The 25,815-nt window shown below is 43.1% G+C and overlaps 4 protein-coding genes across 6 annotated transcripts; 2 read left to right on the top strand and 2 right to left on the bottom strand.

The window, feature by feature from the left end:
- Nucleotides 1-3,774: 3,774 nt before the first annotated feature.
- Nucleotides 3,775-11,465, bottom strand: LOC306782709 (uncharacterized protein; the record flags this gene model as incomplete). The annotated part of the gene is made up of 3 exons (XM_079276154.1): nucleotides 3,775-3,914; nucleotides 4,063-4,940; nucleotides 11,438-11,465. The coding sequence occupies 3 exons, from the start codon at nucleotides 11,463-11,465 to the stop codon at nucleotides 3,903-3,905; spliced, it is 918 nt and encodes a 305-aa protein (XP_079132280.1). The 3' UTR covers nucleotides 3,775-3,902.
- Nucleotides 11,466-11,551: 86 nt separating this feature from the next.
- Nucleotides 11,552-13,220, top strand: mrpl51 (mitochondrial ribosomal protein L51). Of its 3 annotated transcripts, none has more exons than XM_079275464.1 (4): nucleotides 11,552-11,722; nucleotides 11,917-12,012; nucleotides 12,416-12,523; nucleotides 12,863-13,220. In XM_079275464.1, the coding sequence occupies exons 2-4, from the start codon at nucleotides 11,922-11,924 to the stop codon at nucleotides 13,057-13,059; spliced, it is 396 nt and encodes a 131-aa protein (XP_079131590.1). In that variant the 5' UTR covers nucleotides 11,552-11,722; nucleotides 11,917-11,921; the 3' UTR covers nucleotides 13,060-13,220. The 3 variants fall into 3 exon arrangements, with proteins under 3 accessions (XP_079131590.1, XP_079131591.1, XP_079131589.1); XM_079275465.1 differs by having other exon boundaries at nucleotides 11,552-11,754; XM_079275463.1 differs by having other exon boundaries at nucleotides 11,553-11,571.
- A 1,932-nt stretch (nucleotides 13,221-15,152) lies between these two features.
- On the top strand, nucleotides 15,153-19,995 carry vamp1b (vesicle associated membrane protein 1b). Its single transcript, XM_079276051.1, has 5 exons — nucleotides 15,153-15,901; nucleotides 16,543-16,687; nucleotides 16,930-17,088; nucleotides 17,559-17,610; nucleotides 18,082-19,995. Coding segments are annotated over exons 1-5 (375 nt in total). The 5' UTR covers nucleotides 15,153-15,899; the 3' UTR covers nucleotides 18,099-19,995.
- An 88-nt stretch (nucleotides 19,996-20,083) lies between these two features.
- On the bottom strand, nucleotides 20,084-25,137 carry tapbpl (TAP binding protein like). Its single transcript, XM_079274885.1, has 8 exons — nucleotides 24,867-25,137; nucleotides 24,022-24,234; nucleotides 23,665-23,934; nucleotides 23,188-23,388; nucleotides 22,640-22,807; nucleotides 22,456-22,559; nucleotides 21,185-21,410; nucleotides 20,084-21,036 (listed from the first exon to the last, which is right to left on the bottom strand). The coding sequence occupies exons 1-8, from the start codon at nucleotides 24,916-24,918 to the stop codon at nucleotides 20,969-20,971; spliced, it is 1,302 nt and encodes a 433-aa protein (XP_079131011.1). The 5' UTR covers nucleotides 24,919-25,137; the 3' UTR covers nucleotides 20,084-20,968.
- Nucleotides 25,138-25,815: the final 678 nt, after the last annotated feature.

Here is a 25,815-nt window from a genome sequence, read left to right as displayed (position 1 = left end):
TAAAGGTTTTAGTAGCTCAGGCTGTGTTTTCAACTATTTATCCTTGATTGGAAACATTCAACGCTATCATTTATAAGAAGTACATCAACATTTGATAAATTGTTTATAACACTAATGTAGCGGCAAGCAGATATTACATATACATTTGTCAACAACGATAGCGCCATAAGTGCTGGTATACAGTATAAACAGACAATATGAATGACAATATAGTACAAACATATTTGTGACAATTTAAAATATTTCTACATGGGAAAAGTTATAATTGTTTATTAAAACTGTACATAAAAGTGTCCTTATAAGATGATAACTACATTTTTTTATCTCTGTAGTATACTTAACCTGTATAATACACATCTGTACAGTCCTGCATTTTGCATACCTGTACATACTTACGTGTGTTCTGTATATATATATAGTTCAGATTTAACTGATACACAATATTTATTCATGCAATGAGGCATCGTGCCATATCAATACAAGTATCAAACAGACTTGCACTATCCTAGAGTCAGAGTATAGTCCTAGTTTTTAGTTTTCACTCAGTTTCAGTTAAGATAGGAGTTGTTTGTTTTCATTTCTAATCTACATTCCTCTTTTGTGATTCATAATTAATAAAATACTCTCTACGCGTGTAAACCCATCTATCTATGTATGTATGTATGTATGTATGTATGTATGTATGTATGTATGTATGTATGTATGTATGTATGTATGTATCTATCTATGTATCTATGTATGTATGTATGTATGTATGTATGTATGTATGTATGTATGTATGTATGTATCTATGTATGTATCTATCTATGTATGTGTTGTGACAGCCCCCGGGGTGGACAGGGGGTTTCACGACAACACTGACCAATAAACACAACCAGTCGGCAGATAAACGGTTCAAGTGAGGTTTTTACTGAAGGTAGAGAGGGGAAAGAGGTAGGATAGACACTCAAGAACACAATGTCCGTTTTCCAGAGGGAGGGTCGGGGTCCAATTCCACGGGTCGGTGCACAGCGGGTATTCCTCAGACGGTCCAGGGCGCGGGCAGGAGCAGGGTAGTCGTACAGGCAGGGGTCGTGAGCCGGGCGGGTAGTCAGACGTTCCAGGGTGATCCAGGGGTAAGGCAGTCTTCTCCAAGGGTTTCTCTGTTTAGCGACTTCTTCTGCTTCCTCTTCCACTCCTACTCTCTCCCGGTTTCCTGTTGCCTGGGCCCTTTTGTAGTCCCCTCCTCCTCCTCTGATAGGGTGTGGTCGCTCCCTCGTCTCTCCTCCTCAGGTGTTGCTTGTTGGGCTGATGGTGGTTTGGCGCTCTTTTCCCTTCCCTGACATGGGGGCTCCGCCTCCATGTCAGGCAATATCGTCCCTCTATCACTGCCCCTCTGGGGTTGCCCCTCCGGCTGCCACATACCCCCCCCCTTAAATCCGACCTGGGGGGAGGACTGCTCCAGGAACCTAGGGCGTCCCGTCTTGACAGGGCGTCCGCGTTTCCATGAGCGGCCCCGGATCTGTGGACAACAGAGAAAGCATACGGCTGAAGGGATAAAAACCAGCGGGTGACCCTGGCGTTATTGTCTTTCGCTCGGGACATCCATACCAGGGGGGCGTGGTCCGTGACCAGGGTAAAGTGCCGTCCCAGCAGATAGTACTTCAGTTCCCCCAGAGCCCATTTGATGGCCAAACATTCCTTCTCGACCGTGGCGTATTTTGTTTCTCTAGGTAACAGTTTTCTGCTTACGTACGTGATTGGGTGCTCCTCTCCATCCCTCAGCTGGGACAGGACGGCACCCACCCCGGTCTCGGAGGCATCCGTCTGTACCACCAACGGTTGGGTAAAGTCCGGGGTCACCAGCACTGGTTCGGAACACAGTGCTTCCTTCAGCTTCTCGAAGGCGTCCTCGGTCTCTGCCGTCCAGACGATCCGATCTGGCAGCCGGTTTTTGGTGAGGTCCGTCAGGGGCGCTGCAAGGGCAGAGAACTGGGGAACAAAACGTCGGTAGTAGCTAGCTAGCCCAATAAAGGCTCGTACCTGTTTCTTTGTGCGGGGGCGGGGCCACTCCCGGATCGCGTCGACTTTTCCTACCTGGGGCTTGACGCAGCCGCGGCCGATGGTGTACCCCAGGTAGTCAGCTTCCCGGAGGCCGAGGCGACATTTCTTGGGGTTGGCTGTCAGCCCCGCCCCTCGCAGAGCTTTCAGGACTGCGTCCAGTCTTTGGAGGTGAGCCCCCCATTCCTCCCCGTGTACGACGATGTCGTCCAGATAGGCTGCCGCGTATTCTCGATGGGGACGAAGTACCTGGTCCATCAGTCTCTGGTACGTGGGGGGGGCTCCGTGGAGACCGAACGGCAGCCTCTTATAGTGGTACAGGCCCATGGGAGTAGTGAAGGCCGTTTTTTCCCTGTCTTCGGGGGCCACTGCCACTTGCCAGTAGCCTTTAGTCAAGTCGAGGGTGGTTATGTATCTGGCCCTCCCGATGCGCTCTATCATTTCGTCCACCCTGGGCATCGGGTAGGCATCAAATTTTGAGATGGCGTTGAGCTGTCTAAAATCATTACAGAATCTGACTGAGCCATCTGGTTTCGGAACCAACACTATAGGGCTGCACCACTCGCTAGTCGAGGGTTCGATGATGTCGGCCTCCAGCATACTCTGTACCTCTCTCTCTATCGCCCCCCGGCGGGCTTCGGGGATGCGGTACGGCCTTAGTTTTACCTTCTTCCCGGGCTCGGTGATTATCCGGTGTTGCACCAGTGTGGTGTATCCGGGGTCCGGGGAGAACACGTCTCGGAACCGATCCACCATTTCCCGGACGTCCTGCTTCTGCCGGGGGGTCAACTCTTCTCCCACGGGTACCTCGACGGGCTCCGTTTTTCCTGGGGTTGTAGAGAGAGAGAAACAGAGCATGGCATCCCTACTCACCCATTTCTTGAGAAGGTTAACATGATAGATCTTCGTCGGGTGCCTTCGACCTGGTTGCCTGACTCGGTAGTTTACCGGCCCCAATTTTTCCATAATTTCATACGGTCCCCTCCATCGGGCTAAAAACTTACATTCCGCCGTGGGCACCAGGACCAACACCCGATCCCCTGGGTTAAACACTCGGGGTTGTGTTCCCCGGTTGTACACGCGGGCTTGGGCCGCCTGTGCCTCGGCCATGTGTTCTCGGACTATGGGCCAGAGTGATGCCATCCTCACCCTCATCTCCTCGACGTGGTCCACCATGGTGCGGTAGGGGGAGGGTTGGTGTTCCCAGGCTTCCTTGGCCAGGTCGAGTAGTCCCCGGGGTCGTCGACCGTACAGGAGCTCGAAGGGCGAGAATCCTGTAGACGCCTGGGGCACCTCTCTAATGGAGAACATAAGGAATGGCAGCAGTTGGTCCCAATTCTTACCGTCCTGGTCCATGGTCTTTTTCAGCATTTTTTTCAGTGTCTGGTTGAATCTCTCGACTAGGCCGTCCGTTTGGGGGTGATACACCGACGTCCTCAGTTGGGTCACCTTCCGCATGCCACACAGGTCCTTCATGATCCTAGACATGAACGGGGTCCCTTGGTCGGTGAGAATCTCCTCCGGTATTCCGACCCTGGAAAACAACATCACAAGCTCCCTGGCTATGCCCTTGGTGGCCATGGAGCGTAGGGGGATGGCTTCGGGATACCGGGTGGCGTAATCAACAATAACCAGGATGTACCTGTGTCCCCTGTTGGTCTTGGGTAGGGGCCCCACTAGGTCCATCCCGATCCTGCTGAAGGGGACGGTGATGATCGGCAGGGGCACCAGCGGGTTTCTGTGATGGGGTTGTGGGGCCACTTGTTGACATTCGGGGCAGCTCCGGCAGTAATCTTCGATGGCCTTTTTTATTCCGGGCCAGTGGAACCTGGCCCTCACCCTTTCCAGGGTTTTCTCCACTCCTAGATGGGCACCTAGGAGATGGGAGTGGGCTAACTGTAGGACAGAGGGTATAAAAGGACGTGGCACCAGTAACAACCTGAGGGGGGCCCCGTCCCTCATTACTACCTGGTATAGGAGCCCGTTATATATGGCGAAATGTGTGGGAGGGAGGTCTCTTACCCCGTCCAGTGGTCGTCCGTCTACGGCGGCCACCTGCCGAAGGGCGTTGGCTAGGTTGGGGTCCTCCAACTGGGCCGTCCCAAACCTCCCTGTGAGGGGCCCGGGTAAGATGGGCTCCTCCGGGTCCTGGGGAAACAGCCCGGCCAGCTCCTCTTCGTCGAGGGAGGGGGTATCTGCTTCCTCGGGGATGGGCGGCGCCTCTCCTTCGGGCTCACTGGGGCTGGAGGGTCCGTCGTTCTCGATGGCTGTGGCATAGACGTCATCGGGGTTGGGTTGGGTGGCCTCCACCAACGCCCGGGCCACGGCACTGGCGACTCCTTCCGATAGGGGATCGGTGGAGATCTCCTCCCCCAGCCCACAGATGGCTTTTTTTTTGTATTTTCGGGGAGGGGTCGTACCTGGTTTCACCACCAGGCTGCGCCAAAGCTCCTGGAACACGGGCAGGTCTCGGCCGACGAGCACCTCTACGGGGAGTCCTTCCACGACTCCTGCAGTGCCGATGTATCTACCCCTTGTCGTGTAGATCTCTAGGGCGGTGGTGGGGTATTCGCGGGTCTCCCCATGGATGCACGTGACCGCTCGGGTGCCGGTTAGGAGCGGGTACTGAGCATACGTGGGTCTCACCAATGTAATGGCGCTCCCGGAGTCCACCATCGCTGAGGCGTCGCGGCCGTTGACTTTGACAGGGGTGAGGGGCATGTGGTCCTCGTGAGTGGCCCAGCATCCTGTAATCAAACCGCATGGGCGACTCCCCTCACTGGCCGTGGGCATGGGCGCGTCCTGGCGGTGAGGGCATCCCCAGGCGATGTGCCCGATCTCGCCGCAGTGGTAGCACCTCCTCTCTTCCTGTCCAAACGCCGGCCGGCGTCGGGGAAAGCCTGGGGGGAAGGAGGGAGACACATATTTATTTTCCTCCGTTTTAATTTTTTCTTTGCGGGTGGGCCCCTCTAATGTCTGGTTTCTTCCCCCACGCACTAAAGCTTGTGCGGCTTGGTAACCCTCCATTATTTCCACCAGGTCCTCGATGTTTCGGGGGTTTCTCTGGCCTGCCAATTTTTTTGCCTCATACGGGAGTGATCGGATGTATTTGTCCATGACCACGCGATCGGTGGGCGACACCTCGGTTGGCTCTGCGTGTAGCCAGGCCGTCGTGATCCTTTTTATCTCATGCATCTGGGCTCGCGGAGAAAGTGAGGCGTCATATGACCAGTCATGAAATCGTTGGGCCTTTAAGAACAGCGTGACCCCGCATCGCTGTAACGCTTCCGCTTTCAAAACCCGGAAGTCAACTTTTCCAGCGCGCTCTAAGTCCTGATACGTTACCTGCGTTTCATTGATCAAAAAGGGGGCTATTAACTCTGCCCAGTGATCTTCTGGCCATTTCTCGCGGAGTGCCGTTGTCTGGAATATTTGGAAAAAAACTTCAACATCGTCCGCTGCCGTTTGTTTGAGCAGGAAGCGCGCTGGATTGGCTCTCTCCACGGTATGTTGCTCCTGTTGGTTCTGTAACATGCCCTTGATTTCGCTTTGCATGGCCTCCGCGCGTTCTGTTTGCAATTCCATATATTTCTCCATTTGGCTTTGCTGTTGGTATTGTTGTTGCTGCTGGGATTGGAGGATTTGCATTTGTATTTGCATGGCTTGTTCGTGGCGCTTTTTTTAGCCCCGCTAGCAGCTCTTGAAATGGCACCGGGGTGGCCATGCTTACTGGGTCGGTTGGTCTATCGGTCAGCGTTGCCAGAACCGGGTAGTGCCCACGTTCTCCACCAAGTTGTGACAGCCCCCGGGGTGGACAGGGGGTTTCACGACAACACTGACCAATAAACACAACCAGTCGGCAGATAAACGGTTCAAGTGAGGTTTTTACTGAAGGTAGAGAGGGGAAAGAGGTAGGATAGACACTCAAGAACACAATGTCCGTTTTCCAGAGGGAGGGTCGGGGTCCAATTCCACGGGTCGGTGCACAGCGGGTATTCCTCAGACGGTCCAGGGCGCGGGCAGGAGCAGGGTAGTCGTACAGGCAGGGGTCGTGAGCCGGGCGGGTAGTCAGACGTTCCAGGGTGATCCAGGGGTAAGGCAGTCTTCTCCAAGGGTTTCTCTGTTTAGCGACTTCTTCTGCTTCCTCTTCCACTCCTACTCTCTCCCGGTTTCCTGTTGCCTGGGCCCTTTTGTAGTCCCCTCCTCCTCCTCTGATAGGGTGTGGTCGCTCCCTCGTCTCTCCTCCTCAGGTGTTGCTTGTTGGGCTGATGGTGGTTTGGCGCTCTTTTCCCTTCCCTGACCTGGGGGCTCCGCCTCCATGTCAGGCAATATCGTCCCTCTATCACTGCCCCTCTGGGGTTGCCCCTCCGGCTGCCACAGTATGTATGTATGTATGTATGTATGTATGTATGTATCTATCTATGTATCTATGTATCTATGTATGTATGTATGTATGTATCTATGTATGTATGTATGTATGTATCTATGTATGTATGTATGTATGTATGTATGTATCTATCTATGTATCTATGTATGTATGTATGTATGTATGTATGTATGTATGTATGTATGTATGTATGTATGTATCTATCTATGTATCTATGTATGTATGTATGTATGTATGTATGTATGTATGTATGTATGTATGTATGTATGTGTCTGTCTAAACTGATCTTTAAAAAATATGACACTGATGACATAGAAAAGAAAAGCTATTACTGCCTAATAATAACTGTTAATAATAAAAGGTTTGGAAAACCTACTGTATGTAAAAAGCATAGCAAGATAGACACATTGAGGTATAGACCGTCACACAGATGGATAGATACACCTGAGAACATGTGGGTGAGAGCTGTTTTTCTTCATCTTGAGATATTTTCCCTGCTCGCAGCCATGTGACTGCTGGGTGAGTGATACTGTCAGTCTTGAATCTTAAACCACCCACAACTTCCTCCTCACCCCAAACAAATTAGAATCTGTGTCGTATTTCTTATTGTTGTGGCTTTAATTTGGTGTTTTCTCACAAAATAAAAGTTGGGGTATTCGTGTGTCACTCATTGTGAGGTGGTCTTTCCTACAGCTGATGTTTAGTCACCTCCACTGTATCTGAATAAGAGTTGAAGGCACTTTGAAGGAAAATGCCCCTCACGTGGAAACAACTGAGCTTTGAGCATTAGGGAAAGCAGATGGTTATGTTAATAGAATGAGTTGGAAAATAATCAAATCAGATTGCTTCTGTAGAGGTTTGTCACTAGTTTGTTCCTGTGTCAAGCTCTTTTGTATTATATCTGCTCTTCTGAATTGGCATTAACCTTTAATGTGAACATTGCGGCTCCAGACTTTCTGATTTATTGTAAACACTGCTGTGGTTTAATTTCAATAACTGATATGATTATATCACGTATGTGTAGGTGATGAAATGTGATGTTCCGCTGTGTTTTACTGGCAGAGGAAGCATAGCGCAGATTAAAATCCTGCTGTGCTGAGAATTGTTTTTAATTGTGTTTAGTCAGCATTTTGTTCAGCGCTGTGAAGATGAAGACGGAAACATGACTGTGTATCTGTACATAATAAATGTTCCTTTCTCAATTGTGGCATTTGGTGAAATACACTGCCACCTAATCTTTTATTAACTCTTCAACAGATTTTGTTTTCCTGCTGTGCATCAAAAGTATCTCAGCAATCAGAAATCTAGCAGCACAATCTGTTTTAGATTGAAGGTGCAAACACACTGCACGATTATAGTAAGACAGTAACTCTGCAGAGGCATTGTGGTTATGTTAAAGTTAAATGGAATCTAATGTTGAATAATGTTTTGCCTGGTTTAAATTTCCACACTCTCAATGACGCCTTAGTAATAATGAAATTAAGACAAAGATCAGTTTTGCTGCGCTTGTTTCTTTGAAACTGACAAAATATTCCATCCTGCTTTTTAGTAAGACTGAAAGTATCAGTCTCTCTGTGTGAGCGTGTGCGTGCGTGTGTGTGTGTGTGTGTGTGAGCGTGTGTGTGTGTGTGTTTGTGTATGTATGAAGAGAGAGAAAGACAGAAAATAACAGCCTAGATGTCTGCAGGTGTTCATGTTTTCATTCTAAACAGCTGATTTATGATTTGTTGTTGTAATGAAACCATGTACAGTTCCAACTCTCCACTACTAAATACATTATAACCAGGCCAGATATAAAAAGAATCCCAGTAAATGTAACAAAAATAAACAGTGTATGCACCTTTCTAAGAATAATATATCATTTAAAAATGAGATTGGATCTAAGAGACCGAATCAAAAAGAGATAACATCATTATTTAAAGACACAACTGTACTTGTATAAGCATGTGTATAAATATGTCTAATATCTTCACCATGTTATGAAATACTTGCCTTATTTTCTATTTCCCCTCTCTTTTATAGCTAAGCATCGCAACAATGCAAGTTAAAACAATAATCTGCTCAAAGAAACATGTGGTTACTGGTCTTCTGGCAGGATTTGTTAAAGTTTGATAGACACTAACTCATAAAATACCAGTTGATCTCTGCACACTGTTGTCTTTTTACATTTTTCTGTCGCTCAGGCATTTTTGTTGCCCCACTTGCTTTGTGCCAAGTCCCGCCCAATTGTTCTTTGATTGGCCATCTACACCTGGCGGACCTGGTCACTGGTCGCTCAGTGCCACGTCACAAGTTGATAACCTGTTGACAACCTGTTGATAACGTCCCTTGGAAATATAATATGTACTGAGAGATTCCAGACTAACTTGCATTTGCAATGTCGGACTAGAAACATCTGTCTTTTAATCCCGATCTTGCTAGCAAAATGTTCAGTTTAGTTTGGAATGAGATTCGGTATCGGTGAAGACGGTCTAGTTGTGATTTTAGTGAGTAGTCCTTATGTGACATCGCAGGGGTCGGGGCCATCACTCACATGGTATCTGTCAAAAAAAAGTCATCAGAAAGTTATAGTATAATATGTCTAAAAAAGTAACGGAAAAGTCATAGTATAGTATCTCGAAACAAATTCTGAAAACCCAAAATACAGTATTTTGAATTTATTTTAAAGTCATGTCAAAAAAGTAATGGAAAAAGTAATTGTATTGTAGAAAAAGGTCATCAAAATCAGAATGTCCAAAAAAGTCATAAAAAAGTCATAGTAAGTCGAAGAAAATCATACAGAAGTGACAGTATGACTTCTTGGAGTTCATCGGCACCAGAGATGGACCAGTGGTAAAGAGATGGACCAGTGGTAAAGAGATGGACCAGTGGTAAAGGATGCTGACAGCCAACGTGGATTCTATAGTTTTCATCCAGGTGCCCTCTGCAGCTAAAATAAATGATATCTGAATTATGAACGTAATAGAAAGCCATCTTTGCTTAAAGCAGGAATTGAACCCCTGTCCATGATGCATTTAGTAAATTACACAAAGATTTCTAAAACAAAGTATTGTATTCATGCCACTAAAAAGTGTAAAAATTACATGTGGTGAACTTCAGAGCCAAAAAAAGAAAATCTCAGAATACATGCGGCAAGAACTCACAATCTGTCGTGAACATAAAATATTTTGGGCAAATTTCCTGGTGAAATGTTGTAAAAACAGTTCCAACACTCTTGGAATTGAACCCAGACTGACTGGTATTATCCCAAAGAAATGACAGGACACAGTGGGTTCTCTGGCTGCTCACACATTAATCCCTGCAGTCTCTCTTTGTTTCTTAACAGCGACATTACACCGGCTTTGTTTCTTGACTTTTCCAGCTTTTCAATTTCTCTCAGTAATTTCAGCATGTCTTGTTTCTTTTTAATCTCCCTCATCTTCTATAATCTCTTTCAACCACTCTAAACATGCTTAGCCCACTCTGACACTGTCACAAAATCAACCTTCTCCCTCCACGTGTGTTTGGACCAAACAGTCTTGAAACCTCGGCTAGGATCAAGTGAAGAGGACAAATAATCAGTACTAGAAAATAATACCATCTAAAGAGATTGCAAGGGAGATATGTTGGCATTGTGCATTTTACCGGAATACTTTACTGAATAAATCACTCATCACCGGCGATATGTCTCATTCAGTCTGGCTCGCCTAATTAACCAATCCTGCTTTAAACAGAGGTTAAGACCTCATCGTCATAGTAATACATAAATAAATAAATATAGTTGTACAAAAATTGAGAAATTAATTTGAGATACTTATTCATTCCTGACCTGTTTAATCAACGTTCACTTATTTATTCATGCATTTTTATATAATTTGTTTCTGTCCTTATTCCAACATCTATATTTATTCTTTTATTAATTTATTTCCATATATTTATTTCTTTATTTTTGTAAACAATTATGAATCCTCTTGGAGATCCCGGATGTTTTTGGAATGCTTTCTTTTTTTAGAGATTACATTTTTTTAAAGGTTTTATTTATTTATTTATTTGGCTTTTAAATTCGGCCAATCTTAACTTTCCTATGAAGGCTTTTTAAGGGGCAACGAGGAATTCCTGGTGAATATTGTGTTTTCCCTCTTTCAACCCTCAGAGGCCTGTTTCATGAAGGTGTCTCTTCTTCTGTACATCCACTGCACTGCTTCATTCACAGCTTTAACTTTACTGAAACAATTATCTCTCGCTGTGTCTCTCTCTCTCTCTCTCTAAACTCTATAAAATCTACCTGTGCTCAGCTGCAGCTGTTACGCGTTAGAGCCCGCCCTCTGGTGGCGCACACTGAGCACTACAATACATCACATTGACACAGAAAGCACAGCGTCTGTATACAGCAAGTCAAGCTCACTCTCTCAGACTTATTCAGGCATAACTGTTTCCGGATAAGTCCTATTTGATTTGATGTCATCATTAGTTTTTTATTATTTTTACAAGCAATTTTCGTGGGCCCCTCCACACCTTTGGTGTTATTATTTATTAGTAATGCCACCATTTGTTCCCCCCGTCCTCCGCCCCTGTAGATATCACAAGGACCTAGACTGTGTCAGGTCAATTAGACATCTTTTTGGACATCCATGAGGCTGCTCATGTTGGTGGCTTCTGGTAAAATAACCACTCAGAATTAAACATGTAGTTCCATTACATTCACTATTCAGATCTCCTGTGGAAAAAAAAGCAGACAACATATACTGTGATGTTATTAAAGCAGCTGTATTTACCATTTTGAACATTAATATAGTTGCAAACAACTATTTGCAATGTGAAGATACAGTCGGCTCTCATATGGTGGGTAGCCTACGGCTAATAATGCTACCACAACAACAGAGTTGTCTCAAAAGCACAGCACCAACCCTCCAGTTAACATTTCCCTTCAATAACTCATGTGTAAACACTTGTTTGTCAATATTATAATATGATAGAAACGGATTTAGCTAAGATACTTTACTGATTGATTTAATCATATATTTTATTTACTGCATCGCTCGTTCCGCTGGCCAGTCATGGCGGTAATGTGCCTCAAATATGGTTTGCCAGCCGCCAACGAGCACTAAAGAAGAAGAAGAAACCGACGCTATGCATTGTGGGATATAGTATGAATAAGATCTGTGGTAAGATGGAGGCGGCCACTAAGAGCATGTCGAAGACTCAATAACACATTATTAAGTGTTATACGTCCGCATATGGCTACAATGTATGTGTTGTTGTAGCAATTACTACAGATATAAGTGGCTACAAGATCGCAGCTGGACCCGGAAGCTGGTAACGTTAATGTCCTCAATACTTCATCTGATGTAGGTAACGTGCTAGCTAAAGCTAAGGGTCAATGTAAAGATATTTTAAAGCTAGCGTTGTGTTTGATAGCAACGTTGAAAACATAGATAATGCGCATCGGATAACTACTTTGCCTGCGTAAACTGAATCATGTGAAGATGACAGTTATTGTGTTATTGTAGGAAACATGTCTGTTCTGGGAGCTTTACTGAAAGCTGGAGCGTCCTTCTGTCAGTCTGCTGGGACTCTGCTAAACACAGCCAGGACCTTTTCTACTGGTGAGTAGCCAAACATTTTTGTTTTTGTGTCCAACATGATTTGGACACAGTAGTTGCCTTTTAACTTTGCATGACCATAAATTAAATGACAATTCCCCCCTTAGGAAATTAAGTCTTACAAAAGCACAATAACCTAATGCAACACTAGTACAATCATAAATCAAAATTAGAACTATTTTCAGTTATAAGCAAGCAGAGGAGAGTATTTAATCACCTGAGGCCAGTTTACTTAGTTTTGCCTCCTCGTAGATGTACATTCATAAGTTTGTTTGTTCTACAAAATTTGACATTAAACAATTTTATGTTTACTAACTAGTTAATCTGGTGATTGCAGCAGAACAAACTCTACTATATCTGTGGAAAAAGTGCTGAATACTGACGTGAAACAATGTGCTTTCTTTAGGGACATGCTGTCGGATAAGGATGCATGCCATCCCTCAGCTGAAGATGGTGGACAGGTGGACTGAGAAGAGGAGCATGTTTGGAATTTATGATAATATAGGCATCTTAGGTAACGGTCCTCACGTAGTTAAATCCTATTTGGGATTGTGGAATTTGTTTATTTAGGTTTTATTGAATAAAGACAGTTTTTCTTTAACTTTCTCAGTATGCAATAAAAACGTTAGCATGTGAATTTAGTTAATTAACCACAGTCATGGCCAAAGCCATGTCATGATTACATTTTTTTTTTAAAGGCCTGAATGCAGAATCTGTGTGCATAGAGGCTAATACATTCTTAACAACTGCAGAAGAAGTCCTCAGGAGACTATTTAAACATACATTGAGCTTGAGCACTGGCTCAGATCGTACCTTGCTGAGTTTTCTGATCTCCACACTTTTGTGCCTGCAGGGAACTTTATCGCTCATCCCAAAGACCTCATTGTGGCTCCCTGCTGGGTGAAGGCTTTCACGGGCAACGAACTGCAGCGTCTAATTAGGAAGAAGAAGCTGGTGGGAGACAGAATGATGACTCTGGAGAGACACAACTTGGAGAAGAGGATCCGCTTCCTCTACAGACGCTTCAACCGCACTGGCAAACGCCGTTAACGTTAAACAAACCATACTGGCAAATGCATCTGAACAGCCAATGAGGACTGGAGCTTTGTGAAGCTGTGTGATTTCATGCTGTCAAAGTGCTGTCAGGAATATCTAATTTTTTTTTTTTTAAAGTTATCAGATTCATATAAAGAGAGCGATGTTTCAGAGCAGCATTCTTCCCATTCTTTGGTTTATTGATTCAACAACGGGTTTTCCTGACAAACACATTCATAATAAATAAATCTGAGTGGTTATAAGATATTAAATGAGAAAGAGAAAAACACATGCATCTGCTACAAATTGATCATATTATTTGAGAAGTATTTCTAAACTTAGCTTTTTATTGTGAAAGACTGAATAATTAAAGCTCGTCTGGCCTGTAAAAAGTTGTCCAACACATAGACATATGCAACCTGTAAAAAAATGCTTTGATTTTAAGGATCAGAAGTTTAAAAGTTTTGGAAACACCGGTCTAAATGTCATTGTACACTCTAGCATTATGATTTTCATTAAATGAGACTAATGGGTCTTACCTAAACCATGAAAAACAGCCACACACCCAAAATACACAAAAGTATGAAAAGTGTCAATATACTTCTGGCCGAAAAGTGTATCTGATGTCTTTCTTTCCCTGAAGATGGTCGTATTTTTTGGTTTGTTTTATTTCTCACGGCTGACTTCACTCCTCTCACCTTTCAAATATGAGAGTTGAGACTCAAAATAAACAAAGAGGAAGATGTTGTAGGCTCAACTGGGACTTTAGGAATTAAATGAGTAATTGCAGAAGCAAATGTTATGCAGAAGGAGGGATTGGGAGAAACGGTTGAGTCGAACACTGCACCAAGATTCCTGAGGTCCTGACGGTCAGCTAGAGGTCTTCACTCTACTATCAAAATATCAGCCAGTACCCTTAATAAAGTAGGGAGGTTTGACACCGCACAAGTTGTGAATTCATGTAATCGGGACATACAGTGAACAGAAATATTTCATTCCTTTCAAAAACACAATTTAGATTTCCTCAACAATTTCAGATTGTAGGATATGTAGTGAATGATTTAAACGCTGCATTTGCAACCTTTCAGAAATATCAAATCTATAGACCCTGTCCATCGTCCCTTCTTCATATATTAAATCTGGGTCACACAACAGCCTGTGGCTCAGGTGTTTCCTCACTGACTGCAGTACATCTGGGATTCTGTCCACCGTCAAGTAGTGCTGAAACGATTTCTCAACAGTAAATAATAAACACATTTTTTTTATAGCAGATTAGTAGTTTCAGTCATAAATTGGGGGAAAATACCCCCAAATCTTTAGTCCACAGCTTCTCAAAAATCAGGATTTGCTGCTTTTCCTGACGCAGTTAATTGAATATGTTTGGGGTTTGGACTCATAACAAAACAAGCAATTTGACGGCATCGTCTTAGGCTTTGAATTTTTTTCAATATTCTGACATTGTATTGACAAAAATCAACAAATTAGCCAATGATGAAAATGTACTTAATAATTTGCTTTGAGTTATTCATTTATTCTCTTAATTAGTTAAAAGAATCATCAAATTCATCGATGATGAAAACACCTCCTTGTTTCTGCCTTATGTATGAAGAAATAGCCAAAGCAACCAAGTAAAAACTGCACAAAATGTATAATTATGAAACTTCTGTGAAATGAGCCCATCAGAGATGGTTTAATGTCCGGTAGACATTATTTATTATTGATTGAATAAATTATCTCAATCTCACATTTATCACCTTTTAAATTACAATGTTAAACACGGAAATGTAATAAGCTGTAAGATACTGTAATGTTAGTAATTAAAGTGGAGACAGAAATGGAAAATGAATGCTATGTTATTAATGCTATACATGAACTTCATGCCGCCCCTGCATAAGTTGGTGCCCCATTTGGGTCACCCCAGTCCAAAAAGTGTGGTCACGCCACTGCACGAGTAGGCATCCTCTGTACCGCAGTGTCGTCCCGCAGCCCTATCCGACAAAGAGAGCTGCAGTACTGCAAAGTGTAAAGGGAGAGAGAGGAGAGAGAGGCTGAGGGAGGGAGGGAGGGGGTTCCGCACTGTCGTTACGAGTCCAAGTGAAGGCAGGAGGAGAGACGCATTATTGCAGTAGCCTACAGTGCCACAGCACTTTGCACGGGCGAAACTACCGCACTTCCCTCGAGACGCACAGAGAAAAAAAGCGAGCTCGAGAGAGGGAGGTGGGGGGGTAACAGAAATCCAAGACAGAGAACTGATTTCTCATGACTGGACTTCTTCTTTTTTTTCCCCCTTCATTTTGAAATTGCACGCATTTGCTTTTAGAAGAGGCAACTCAACAACCAGCCAATCAGCGCTGCGTCTCAGCATCCAGGAGCAGGTCTATAAGGACTCCGCATCAACTGCATGCATCCCTGCAGGATTTATAAACATCCGTGGATTTCGCTTGAATGGATTATAATTTAGAAGTACTTTTGTCTTGAGCTCAGCATCGCTCTCCTTCACTTTCTGCTTTCTAGTCCAGTCACTCAGTGAATAATCGCCCGGCCCGGTTACGTGTCTCTGTATATTGCGGTACTTTGTTGACGACTTGCAGTGTAAATGCATCGCTAGAAGATCGGATCCACTGCGCAAAGACCCGCCGTCTGTTTACTGTCAGCGCGGCACTTTAATTACTTTGCTGATTGTACATTTGGACTTTTTAGACCAGTGCCTAGACGTTTGCGTCTGTTTTTTTTCCCTGTCATCTTGCTGTTTTTTTTCCTTCCCCCCCCTTGTGGTACTTCAGACCCTCCCTCCACCTCAGATCCATCACCCCTCCTCCGCTGCCCGTGAGTCAGTTCAAACAGCTGCATAGAAGATGTGAGTATGAATGCGGCGTTTCTGCTGCGCTCTTTTCACATGAGCAAAATACAAAATATATAGATCTTATTAAGCTTCTATGGATGAATAGCCTATGTATTCAAACCAATGTATTTCCTTGTATGTTTTTCCATGGTGGGGGTTGGAAACTGATTTATTTCCGCTTGATGGAATTTGCTGACGCAAGTGAAATTTTCCGTTACACCATCACTAAATTATGTATGCAGGGGTTGACTGCTGCTACTGTAAAACCTTAGAGTTGAATGGAGTTTGTTGTGGTAATTTTACACCACAGTTTAAAAAAGAAGAGGACATTTGTTACACAGCATATTGTGAGTCAGAGGATTTGAGGTCACCATCATCACTTGCTCGTGTCAAATGTCATGTTGAATGATGGTTCATGAGGTGCTTGTGTGCAAAATTATTTTTTTGTCCTGCAGTGACTGTGATTTGTACTAAACTGTCTGTCAGGCAAATTACCTTAATTTTCTCCTTGACCTGTGAATCTTTTTCTCAGCTATTTTTCCTTTTAGATTTAAATGAAGTGCTCTCTACATGCCATAAACATGCCTCAGTTAACCGAAAAGGTCCCCTTTATCCCAACTTCGATTCATTTTCCCCTTCCCTGTGCTTTTTCTCAGGTCTGCCCCGGATGCTGCTGCAGGTGGAGCCCCTGGTGCTCCAGGAGCCCCTGGTGCCGATGGAGCCCCAGGCGGTGTCCCTCCTGGCCCACCCAATACTTCCAGCAACCGCAGGCTACAGCAGACACAGGCTCAAGTCGAGGAGGTGAGCCGGACGAGGCCAGACTATAGGATTCTGGGCCAAAGTGTGATGTTTGATGCAATGTCAAATCATTAAATATCTGGATTTAATGTATGCACAACATTATTTATTGTTGCTTTATTTTATCTGGAAAGGTCTGGTCTTCATATATAATCTGTAAATGGACTACTTACTATACTCTCATTTGTTTGTCTCTCCTCTCCATCGCTGCTAAATGCTGTCTCATCCTCGCCACTGTGGGCTAGGTGGTGGATATCATGCGGGTGAATGTAGACAAGGTTTTGGAAAGGGACCAGAAGCTTTCAGAGCTGGATGACAGAGCGGATGCTCTCCAAGCCGGAGCCTCCCAGTTTGAAAGCTGCGCAGCTCAGCTAAAGAACAAGTACTGGTGGAAGAACTGCAAGGTGAGCACATTAGTGTGGCTCCATTTAGCACATCGTTGTTCCTGAAAGAAACTCCGAATGTAACCCAAGTCTGAATGAACAGTATTCGTATGTGGTGCATGTAGAAGTATGTAGATAGAGCTAGTATTCTGGATAAGATCCTCAGCTCATCTATTTGAACACATTGAACAACTGTTGGTGCTGAGGTGCGCTGGGGCGAACACAGTGTCTGTTCTGGGGAATCCTGCTGTCCACACACTCATCTGTTAATGAGCTGCTGTGGAAACAGATCCTTTGGGGTGAAAGGGGGAAATAATTATGTTACTGTAGAGTTTTCACACTCAGAGTGGATTCAACATGTTGTCGTTGGTCAGATGCGGTTCCTTCCGGTTTGCAGGCTTTGAACCCCACACATTGTTACAGTGTGTCTAAAATTCCTTTATTAAAAAAAACAACCTGTGATAGTAAATGTTGTTGTTTTCTCCTCTCAGATGATGATCATGATGGGTATCATTGGAGTCATTGTGGTTGGAATACTATTCTGTAAGTAGCATCTTGATACCAATACAACGTTGGTCTATTTATTGACAGACAGATGATTCGTAAGCTTTTATAAACATTATTTTAAAAAGCAGATGATCCTTAAGTGTTTTTCTCCCAGCAACAGAGGAACAGATATACGAAGAAAAGAATTCTCTGTAGATGGCAATTGCTCGTATGGTGTTATTCACTTTACGATTGTTGATGACAAAGTAGTGCCGTTAATTAAGATACAGAGACAGCACCAACATATGTATATGTCTGCCCTGCATGCTTCTACTCTGATTGTTGATGACACATGACGTCTAATTACAGTAAATAATGGTTATAATACTAAGTGAACCAGTTCTTTATTAAAAACAATCCTGTAAACATTACAAAAGACCAAGAGCTCAGCTGACTGTTCTCTCCTTTTTCTATTTTGCCAGATCCATGAGACTAATGACTTCCTCTCCCTCTCTCCTTCGTTTGCAGTGTACTTCTTCTACTGAGCGCAGCCCATCAATACAGATGGATATGGACTTAAGAATGATACGAGAGGGAAGAGCGGAAAAAAAAGATACTCAAGCGCCACTCCTCCCCTTTTATCCGTCCTCCCTCCTCCTCTTCACACAGTTTTCCATTAAACCATTTTGCACTTCTACATGACGGTAGTGTTTATAGGTGTCTCCGCTCTCTTTGTCCCCCTCTCCCTCCCTTCTAGTTGCTTTCTTCCACTGTTTTGGTGTTAAGGCTCACACACTCGCTCCCGTCTCTGCACCTCATGTATTATTGAAGGACGCAGCAGGCGGAGTGGAAGAGGAAGGGAAGGAGGGGGAGAGAAAATCCTTGTGACGTGGGAACACACAAGGCTAAGCCCCCCGAACGGAGCTGTGGGGGTAAATGTAAACGGTACAGATGGTGAATGAGTGCAGGGAGGTTGAACAAGAGTTTGCAGTCCTTTCTACCCCAGATACGCCAAAGCTTGTTCATATTACCTTCTTTGAGAGTCCCACATTTGTAAGTTGATACTGACATGCCTAACTAACACCCCCCTTCTGTCACAACTGCTACCCTCATCGCTACTTACTTACACAAGGTCATGCTAGATTAATATTATGAACATTTTTGTTGTATGTGCGTGTGTGTATTTGTGAACCCAAAGCATTTTAGCCAATAGCTTTTTCAGAGTGTAGCTGTTTTTATTAGTCATTTTCTTTGTTTCCTTTCCTGCCTAACTTTCTACAACGTTCAGTAACAACAATGAGGGAAATCAATTTGAAAAGAGACTGTGTGAGAGTATAAGGAAAGGAAGAAGTGTTTCAGGGAATAGTAGTATACATGTTTCCCCTGTATAAATAAGACAAACTTCTGGACTGATAAACAATTATTGATGAAGTAGTTGTATATCTATGCTTCATTTCCCCTTGGTTTTTGTACCACAGGCAGAGGCATAGTAGTAGTGTTATGCTTAGTGGCTGAGTGATATGCACAGCAGGAGAAACTGACAAGCAGCCACTAACAGACAATCTACTGTACACATGAACTGACCCAGAGGAAGGGCTCTTGACTCTGACTTGGACAGAGTCACAGCCATAGACAGACGAATGTGAAGCATCACATTTAAAAAAAACAAAAAAAAACAGGTCCAAATGCCAACTTGTTTTGGAAGTTGTGCAGATAAAGTGTTTGTTTGATTGTTGTTTAAATTGACCTGATCTTCAAAAAGCAGGAAAATGAGAGAAAGGACATGATTTAGAAACCAAGAGCCACCTTGGCCATCCTGTCCCCAACCCCGTCACTCACATGAGAACAGACTCCCCTGCAGTAAATGCAAAATGAGTTCGTTTATAACTTGCATGGCAAACCGTGTCCATAGTTTTGCCTATTTGTGTGATCTGTGTATCTGCCATTTCTGAATCTAACTGCCGATTGTACTTTTTTTTTTGTTCGTGGTTTCAATGACCTGTGTATAATGTCTTTCTGATCTGATAATTACTGCTTATGCAATGCAATGATGCTCAAATGTTATTAATTTAGACTGCAAACAGCTCCTACTAAACTGCTAAAACATGTAGTATTGTATGGATAGAACAATAGTGCACATATGTCAGATTATGCTCCTGAAAATGTGTTTATAAATTTGTTCAGGTTTTTTGGGGGGGGGGGGGGTGTTGGATATAAAAGAAAAGCTAGTTTTCATTTCTTCGGACTGATTTTGAGAGTTGATCAAAAATAAAGATGCATAATTGTAGCAGTTAGTTATAATTATCTGATGATATTGTGTAACAATATTATTAGGTAATTAGCACATGAGATATGAGTGTTTTGTGATTTACAACCTGAAAATGCAGTGAGATGATGCAACTGGATTTGCGAAAACAAATGCATGCTTAACACCTTTGCTGATGCCAATAAAGAAATCATCAACAGAGCCTTTGTTACAGTCTCTTGACATTCTGAGCCAACTTTGAACTTTTATTTTTGCAATCTACTCCACTTCAAGTGATACCAGCTTTCTGATTACCATATACAGATTTATCTACAAGAGAGATTTGAATGGTTGCTAGATGTGATACAAGAAATGTACTGATATTGATGATGTCAAATACCTTAAACAATGTTGCAGAGTCACAAAATCCTTCATTGTGCAAAGTAAAATACAAAATGATCAACAATAGCGAACACAGAAACGATCCATAAAAACATAAGCTACTTTTAAAAAAGCGTACCAAATGAAAACAGGACAAAAGAAAAAAAAGTTTCCAAAAAAGAAAGTATTACCTCAAAAACTTCTGTGAGCATAGTTTGGGATTTAAGATTGAATATGTTACAGGTGTGGAAAACCAGGGGGAATCCAGCACAGGCACCTGCAGCCCATCAGGTAATCATAGCAGGCATCTCTCTCTCTCTGCTCTACCGACACCGACTGTCTTGCTTTGAGAGAAGGCCAAAGGCCAAAGACCCCAAATGGGAGGAATCTTTAGTTCGAGTTTGACCCCATCCCCTTTACCCCAACCTCTTTAATAAAGGACACTTTAACTGCCTCCGAGTCTCCTGTTTTATTGTGACTCTTGCCTCCACGGCACACAAGCAACAGAAACACAACCTCTAAATTTGCTAACTGCAACGCAACATGAGTAAACAACCACCAGCAATACTCAACAGCAAATATTTAAAAGCAAACAAGTCATACAGCTAGATAGTAAAATACAGATTCTTTTCCCAAAATTGCATTTTTTCTGTTCAGTAGAAGCCGAGTTGAATTAAAAGAACCAGTGATGGCTTCAAAAGAAATCAGTAATAACTTACAGACTCACACATGACACAAAGAAAGTCACTGGGCTCAGGTTTAAGTCAGCAGTATCTCCTAGAATATAACTTATCTCATGACCTGGTAGAAGAAAAGCAAAGTGATGATCAGAAAACCCAGAACCCACCAATAGGAACCTGCAGAGTGAAAGACACAGGATTAAGGATGTGCAGTGTTGTCATGAAGTACAAGATACAGTGCACAATCTGTAATGCAAATCCACAATCTCACAGCATGATATTTTGTATTTCTCTGAGCCTCGCAGCGACAGCCACACATGAATACCTTGTTCTGGACTTTCTACCACCAGGCTGACAGAGAGAGGAGCGTCCAGGGCTGGGTGAGACACCCTGCAGGTCATTTCAGTCCCAGGGGAGACAGTGGAAGGCACAGAGAGATGAGATGACAGGGAATAAGTCCCGTCACCATGCTGTCGATGGCTGGACAGAGAGCCCTGATCCGGAAGCACTGTGGGCTCTGTGTCTGTAGGAGAGAGGGACAACCACTCCATCTGAAAGCAGAGAATTATTAACTGTGAATCAATCTGTCAAACTCTATTAGTAAAGCATCTTTCATAAAGGTATACGGTGCAATTCAATGTCCTCAAGAACTCACTGACAAGCTGATATTAAGACAAATGTAAACAGTAAAACAATTTAAGACTGAGGCACGGAAGAAATAAGAATGTAATAATAAAACTAACAAAACAGATAACAATGGATTCAAGGTAATCAAATGTTTTCAATCGAATAATATTAAATACATTTCCGAAAATATTTCAATCAAAAGCCAGGCTTAAGAGGTAAGTTTAGGTTTAAAGGTATCAACACTTTAATCCTCGACTGCTCCAACAGTTCAGAGCATAAAAACTCAACACTGCAAAAACTTTCCGTGAGACTAAAATGAGATTTACCTTAAAAAGACTTCAGAACAAATGTCAATTTATATCATAATTTCGTCAAATCATACCAAATTAACATATTTTCAAATCTGTAATGTAGGAGCTATTTATGAGTTTGTTTGTTTTATTAATAATTATTAGTATTTGTTTTGAGTGCTGATTACGAAGGATATTTGCTTCATTTATTTATTATTTTACTTTGGTAGTTATTCGTTCAGTTTGCTTAGTTTAGCTAGTTGTGTATTTTGTTTATTTTTTGGTTCATTTTGTAAAAATTGGGCAGCACTATTGGGCACTTCAGGTTTTACACCAGGAGGCAGGTATAGGAAAAGCATGCACCTTGGACGCTTTATAGTTTTTTTTACCAGACCAAGACAGGCAGCATAACCCTGATTTATTTTCGTCTTCTGTCTGGACAATGGACTTCTTTGATTTTGATTATGGACAAACCATTACACTTAACCTTAATGCCTGGCGGCCATAGTCAGGCAGGTTTATGCATTTCCTATTTCTACTTGTATGACCAATCAGGCTTTGGGGTATATTATCAAAACATGAATGGCTAAATATTTTTGCCAAGTTGTTCAGGGGGGAAAAGGAAAACAAAGAGCATGTGCTGGTTAACAGCTACATCTAAGAGTACACTATTACACACCTGAGCATCCAGTGGATAGTAGTTAGCACAGTGGCAGCTCAGCGTCTGGGGGGACTCCGTCTTCAAAACCAATTTCTCCTCTGAGAGTGAAACATGAGGTGGTTCTGAAACAAAGAGAAGCAGAAAGTTAAATGAAAGACATTCAGTGGCTTTTTCTGAATGGAGAGATTCGGGTGAAACTTACGATTAACCTGGAGTTGAATGACCTGCTGGGCGTGGAACAGGCCAATACTGACGGCACAGATGTAGCTCCCCTCGTCCAAAACCTTCAGCTTGGTCAGAGTCACAGAGGCGTTACCCTCTCCAACAACCTGGGAGGCATCCATGCTTGATCCCCTCCTCTGTTCATGCACTGACGACAGAAAATTCAACAGGAAGTGACAAAACTATCTCACCTCAACTCACTTGCTCGCTTTGGAGCCTTTGACCCGAGTAAGAAAGCATTTTATTTCACCTACTTAGATCGGTACTGCTCTCTTGTCATCCCCCATTTGTGTATTTTATGCAGTTTTCTGACATTTAGCTGTGGCTGTTAAAAGTAGTCTAGCCTAAGAGCATTTTGAGTCTATATGCATTTATTTATTCATGAACTTCTATGCCACTGAAGCTACTCATGTACCATCTTCAACATTATCAGTGCTGTCACTCTCAGAGACACAAGAAGCCACCCTCACCTAAAGACCCCGTGACAAACCAGAAGAGGTTGGGCACACCTGTTCACACAGCACTCACCCACTGTGCTCCCTTCTGCCTCATCCAGCCTTGTCTTCAGTTCAAGCACTTTCCACCCTTTTCCCCTGTGTTGCAGTCGCCATTCAACGGCCACTTCCTGCGCTAAAGGTATCTCCTGCTGCTTGAAGCCACAGTTGAGGACAACATCGCCTCTCAGAGGGGCAGACACAGACTTTACGTGGGAATAGACCAAGAATATCACTGAGGGGACAGACAGCAAAGACAGAAGCAGAACAAAGTAGTGAGAATGATAATATGAACCATGGGAACGATTCAATGAGAAGATGAAATGGGATATCAAAAGGAAAGTTCACTCCAAAAAAATACATATTTCTCTTATCGGCTGTCCGATATCTCCAAAACTAGGCAACTCACATCAAAACAATCTAGATTTATATTTTAAAAAAGCACTACAGGTAAGATGAAACATGTATTTTTGACTTTGAGGTGAACTGTCCCTTAAACACTGGATCTCACCTTCAGTCAGAAGAGTTCCCGACTGGCTAAGAGGCAGACCCAGTTGGTTTTGTATGAGGGTCGAGTGGTCCTTCTCCACCACCAAGGTCTGCAGAATCAACGCAGTGCTGAACTCAACTCCCTCCACATTAACAGACACCATAAAATAAGCTGATCCTGGACTTTCCTGGGATCCATGAGGAGAGTAACGGCTTATTTCGCACATCACCTCCTGCTCATTGCAGTCCGCGTGGAGCAACACATGTGCATTGGGGATCTCGGGTGATGACACTGTCACAGGGGGATGATAGGAGAAGTTCAACACAAGGTTGTGCTTATATTACACCAAACTTAATACGTAGAGGAGGCAGGGGAAACCTTTAACTTCGAACAGGATGGCGTCCGAGTCAGGGATTGAAGGCGGGACAAACGGAGTGAGTGTTTCGAGGGATTCGTCAGAAGCCACCGGAATGTCTCTTAAGACAAGAGTGGCTGGGGTCCGTGTGAAGTGTGCGCCACCTCCCATTCCACCAAGTCCGACTCCCTCCTCCACCAGGGTGCAGGAAAGTACCACATCAGCAACCCCGTCAGCTGGCAAACAAGGGGACACAGTAACATAGTAAGAGGTTTACCAATTTTAACATTGTGAAAAAGTTTACGTTCTTTAACACAATCAGGTAAACAAGACTGGTAGACTATTGAACATAAATAAGAGTAAGGCTTTATTCATGGGCCCTACCTAATAATGTTTTTAATGTTTCCTGGAACAATTATGTAATTTGTTACAAATTATAGGAAAATAAAAGAACAGGGTTTTGACAGAGACGTATTGGTTAGTTGTGTTGACATTAAAAGCAATTGTTGATTTCCAGAGGAATTTACGTGAACAAACTGCTCCCTTTAAGTCACTATTAATGCATCATTCATCAATTACTCAAAACCTATTTTTCATTTGTTTTTAACATGCCTTTAGACAAACTGCTGTGACCTGCTATGCACCGACAAAAATATTATCGGTTAGACTAGATCCGCAGCTAATTTGATTCAATTAATTGAAGTGTACAAAATGAAGACTGTATTTTTACCTAAAATGTGTGCAAATTCAGTGTTTTTGTCCAGGAAACTTTAAGCTCCATCAGACATCGTGAAATGAATAACGATCTTCATGTCCGCCTTCATGTCCGTCATTCAGTGCATCAGCATGTAAAGATGAACGCTCTTACCACAAACGCACGTCAGCAAGTATCCAAACAAAATCACTACAATCTCCATCATGGGGTCGTCTCCGCGGTTTAATGAATTAAGAGTGCTATTGGAAAAGTTGAACGTCAGCAGGCTACAACAACAAAACAAAGTGAAACAACTGCAGAGAACACAAAAGCACCATCGCACTTTCACTTTTGATTTCAACAACTAACAGCGGCTCATTGCATCGCGAGAGGCTGTGTATTTACAGCCTTTCCCTCATCACACGCAAAGGACTGTACGGCGATTACTATGATACCAAAGAATCCAACAGCGAACTGTGAGGAGACACCAACAGCAGCTTTCTCGCTGTCGGGATCATGCGCATAACGCAGCAGAGGAAGAGAGAAAGCGAAAGGGAGCAGACGCGATCGTCCAATGAGAGAGCAGCAGAAGGCGGGTCATTGTAGAAAGGAGCTCTGGTACGATCGATTTTAAGTTTTAATGTTATTAAGCTACAAAAAGAAGACTGACATTTGTATCCATACACAATGTACCTCTGTACCTCACCATCACGAAAGGGGAAGATCTTATGAGCCAAATTATTCTTCCGCATTTGTTTATTTGGTACTTGTTCAGCACACTGGGTTTTATTAACATAGTGATGAAATATCGTAAATGCAGTTCTGTAGCATCGTCTTGTTGATCCAGTAGTTTGGGACTCTGGTGTAGAATGCATAACTTCTGTGCATTCAAACCCCCAGCTGACAATCCCAGAGAAGAAGAGAGGAGATGTGTGAATAATCATGCATCAAAAGGCACATTTAAGTTTGTATTATTTCACTTTATTCAAAAAATGCTTTTGAAAAATTCTAATACTATGTGATGACTTTATAATTAGAATGAAATTCATTTAATAGTTTTAGGACATTTTTAAATTGTCCAAATCATAATTTGTACATTTTATCTCATTTCATAGCTTTTTGT

This window comes from Melanostigma gelatinosum, assembly GCF_949748355.1.
Source record: "Melanostigma gelatinosum genome assembly, chromosome: 9".
NCBI classification, from domain to species: Eukaryota; Metazoa; Chordata; class Actinopteri; order Perciformes; family Zoarcidae; genus Melanostigma; species Melanostigma gelatinosum.
The sequence above is the reverse complement of the archived record's forward strand: the minus strand, read 5'-3'. Positions and strand labels throughout refer to the sequence as shown.

What these genes read in the sequence shown, in the direction of transcription:
- tapbpl (XM_079274885.1), bottom strand. Translation starts at nt 24,918, where the DNA reads ATGATGGAGATTGTAGTGATTTTGTTTGGATACTTGCTGACGTGCGTT. An exon ending in CTTGCTGACGTGCGTTTGTG is followed by an intron (nt 24,235 to 24,866) that starts GTAAGAGCGTTC and finishes CTTGTTTGCCAG; the next exon opens with CTGACGGGGTTGCTGATGTG. An exon ending in ACTATCCACTGGATGCTCAG is followed by an intron (nt 21,411 to 22,455) that starts GTGTGTAATAGT and finishes CTCTGCTTTCAG; the next exon opens with ATGGAGTGGTTGTCCCTCTC.
- vamp1b (XM_079276051.1), top strand. An exon ending in CACAGGCTCAAGTCGAGGAG is followed by an intron (nt 16,688 to 16,929) that starts GTGAGCCGGACG and finishes ACTGTGGGCTAG; the next exon opens with GTGGTGGATATCATGCGGGT. An exon ending in ACTGGTGGAAGAACTGCAAG is followed by an intron (nt 17,089 to 17,558) that starts GTGAGCACATTA and finishes TTCTCCTCTCAG; the next exon opens with ATGATGATCATGATGGGTAT.
- mrpl51 (XM_079275463.1), top strand. An exon ending in AGCCAGGACCTTTTCTACTG is followed by an intron (nt 12,013 to 12,415) that starts GTGAGTAGCCAA and finishes TGCTTTCTTTAG; the next exon opens with GGACATGCTGTCGGATAAGG. An exon ending in TGATAATATAGGCATCTTAG is followed by an intron (nt 12,524 to 12,862) that starts GTAACGGTCCTC and finishes TTGTGCCTGCAG; the next exon opens with GGAACTTTATCGCTCATCCC.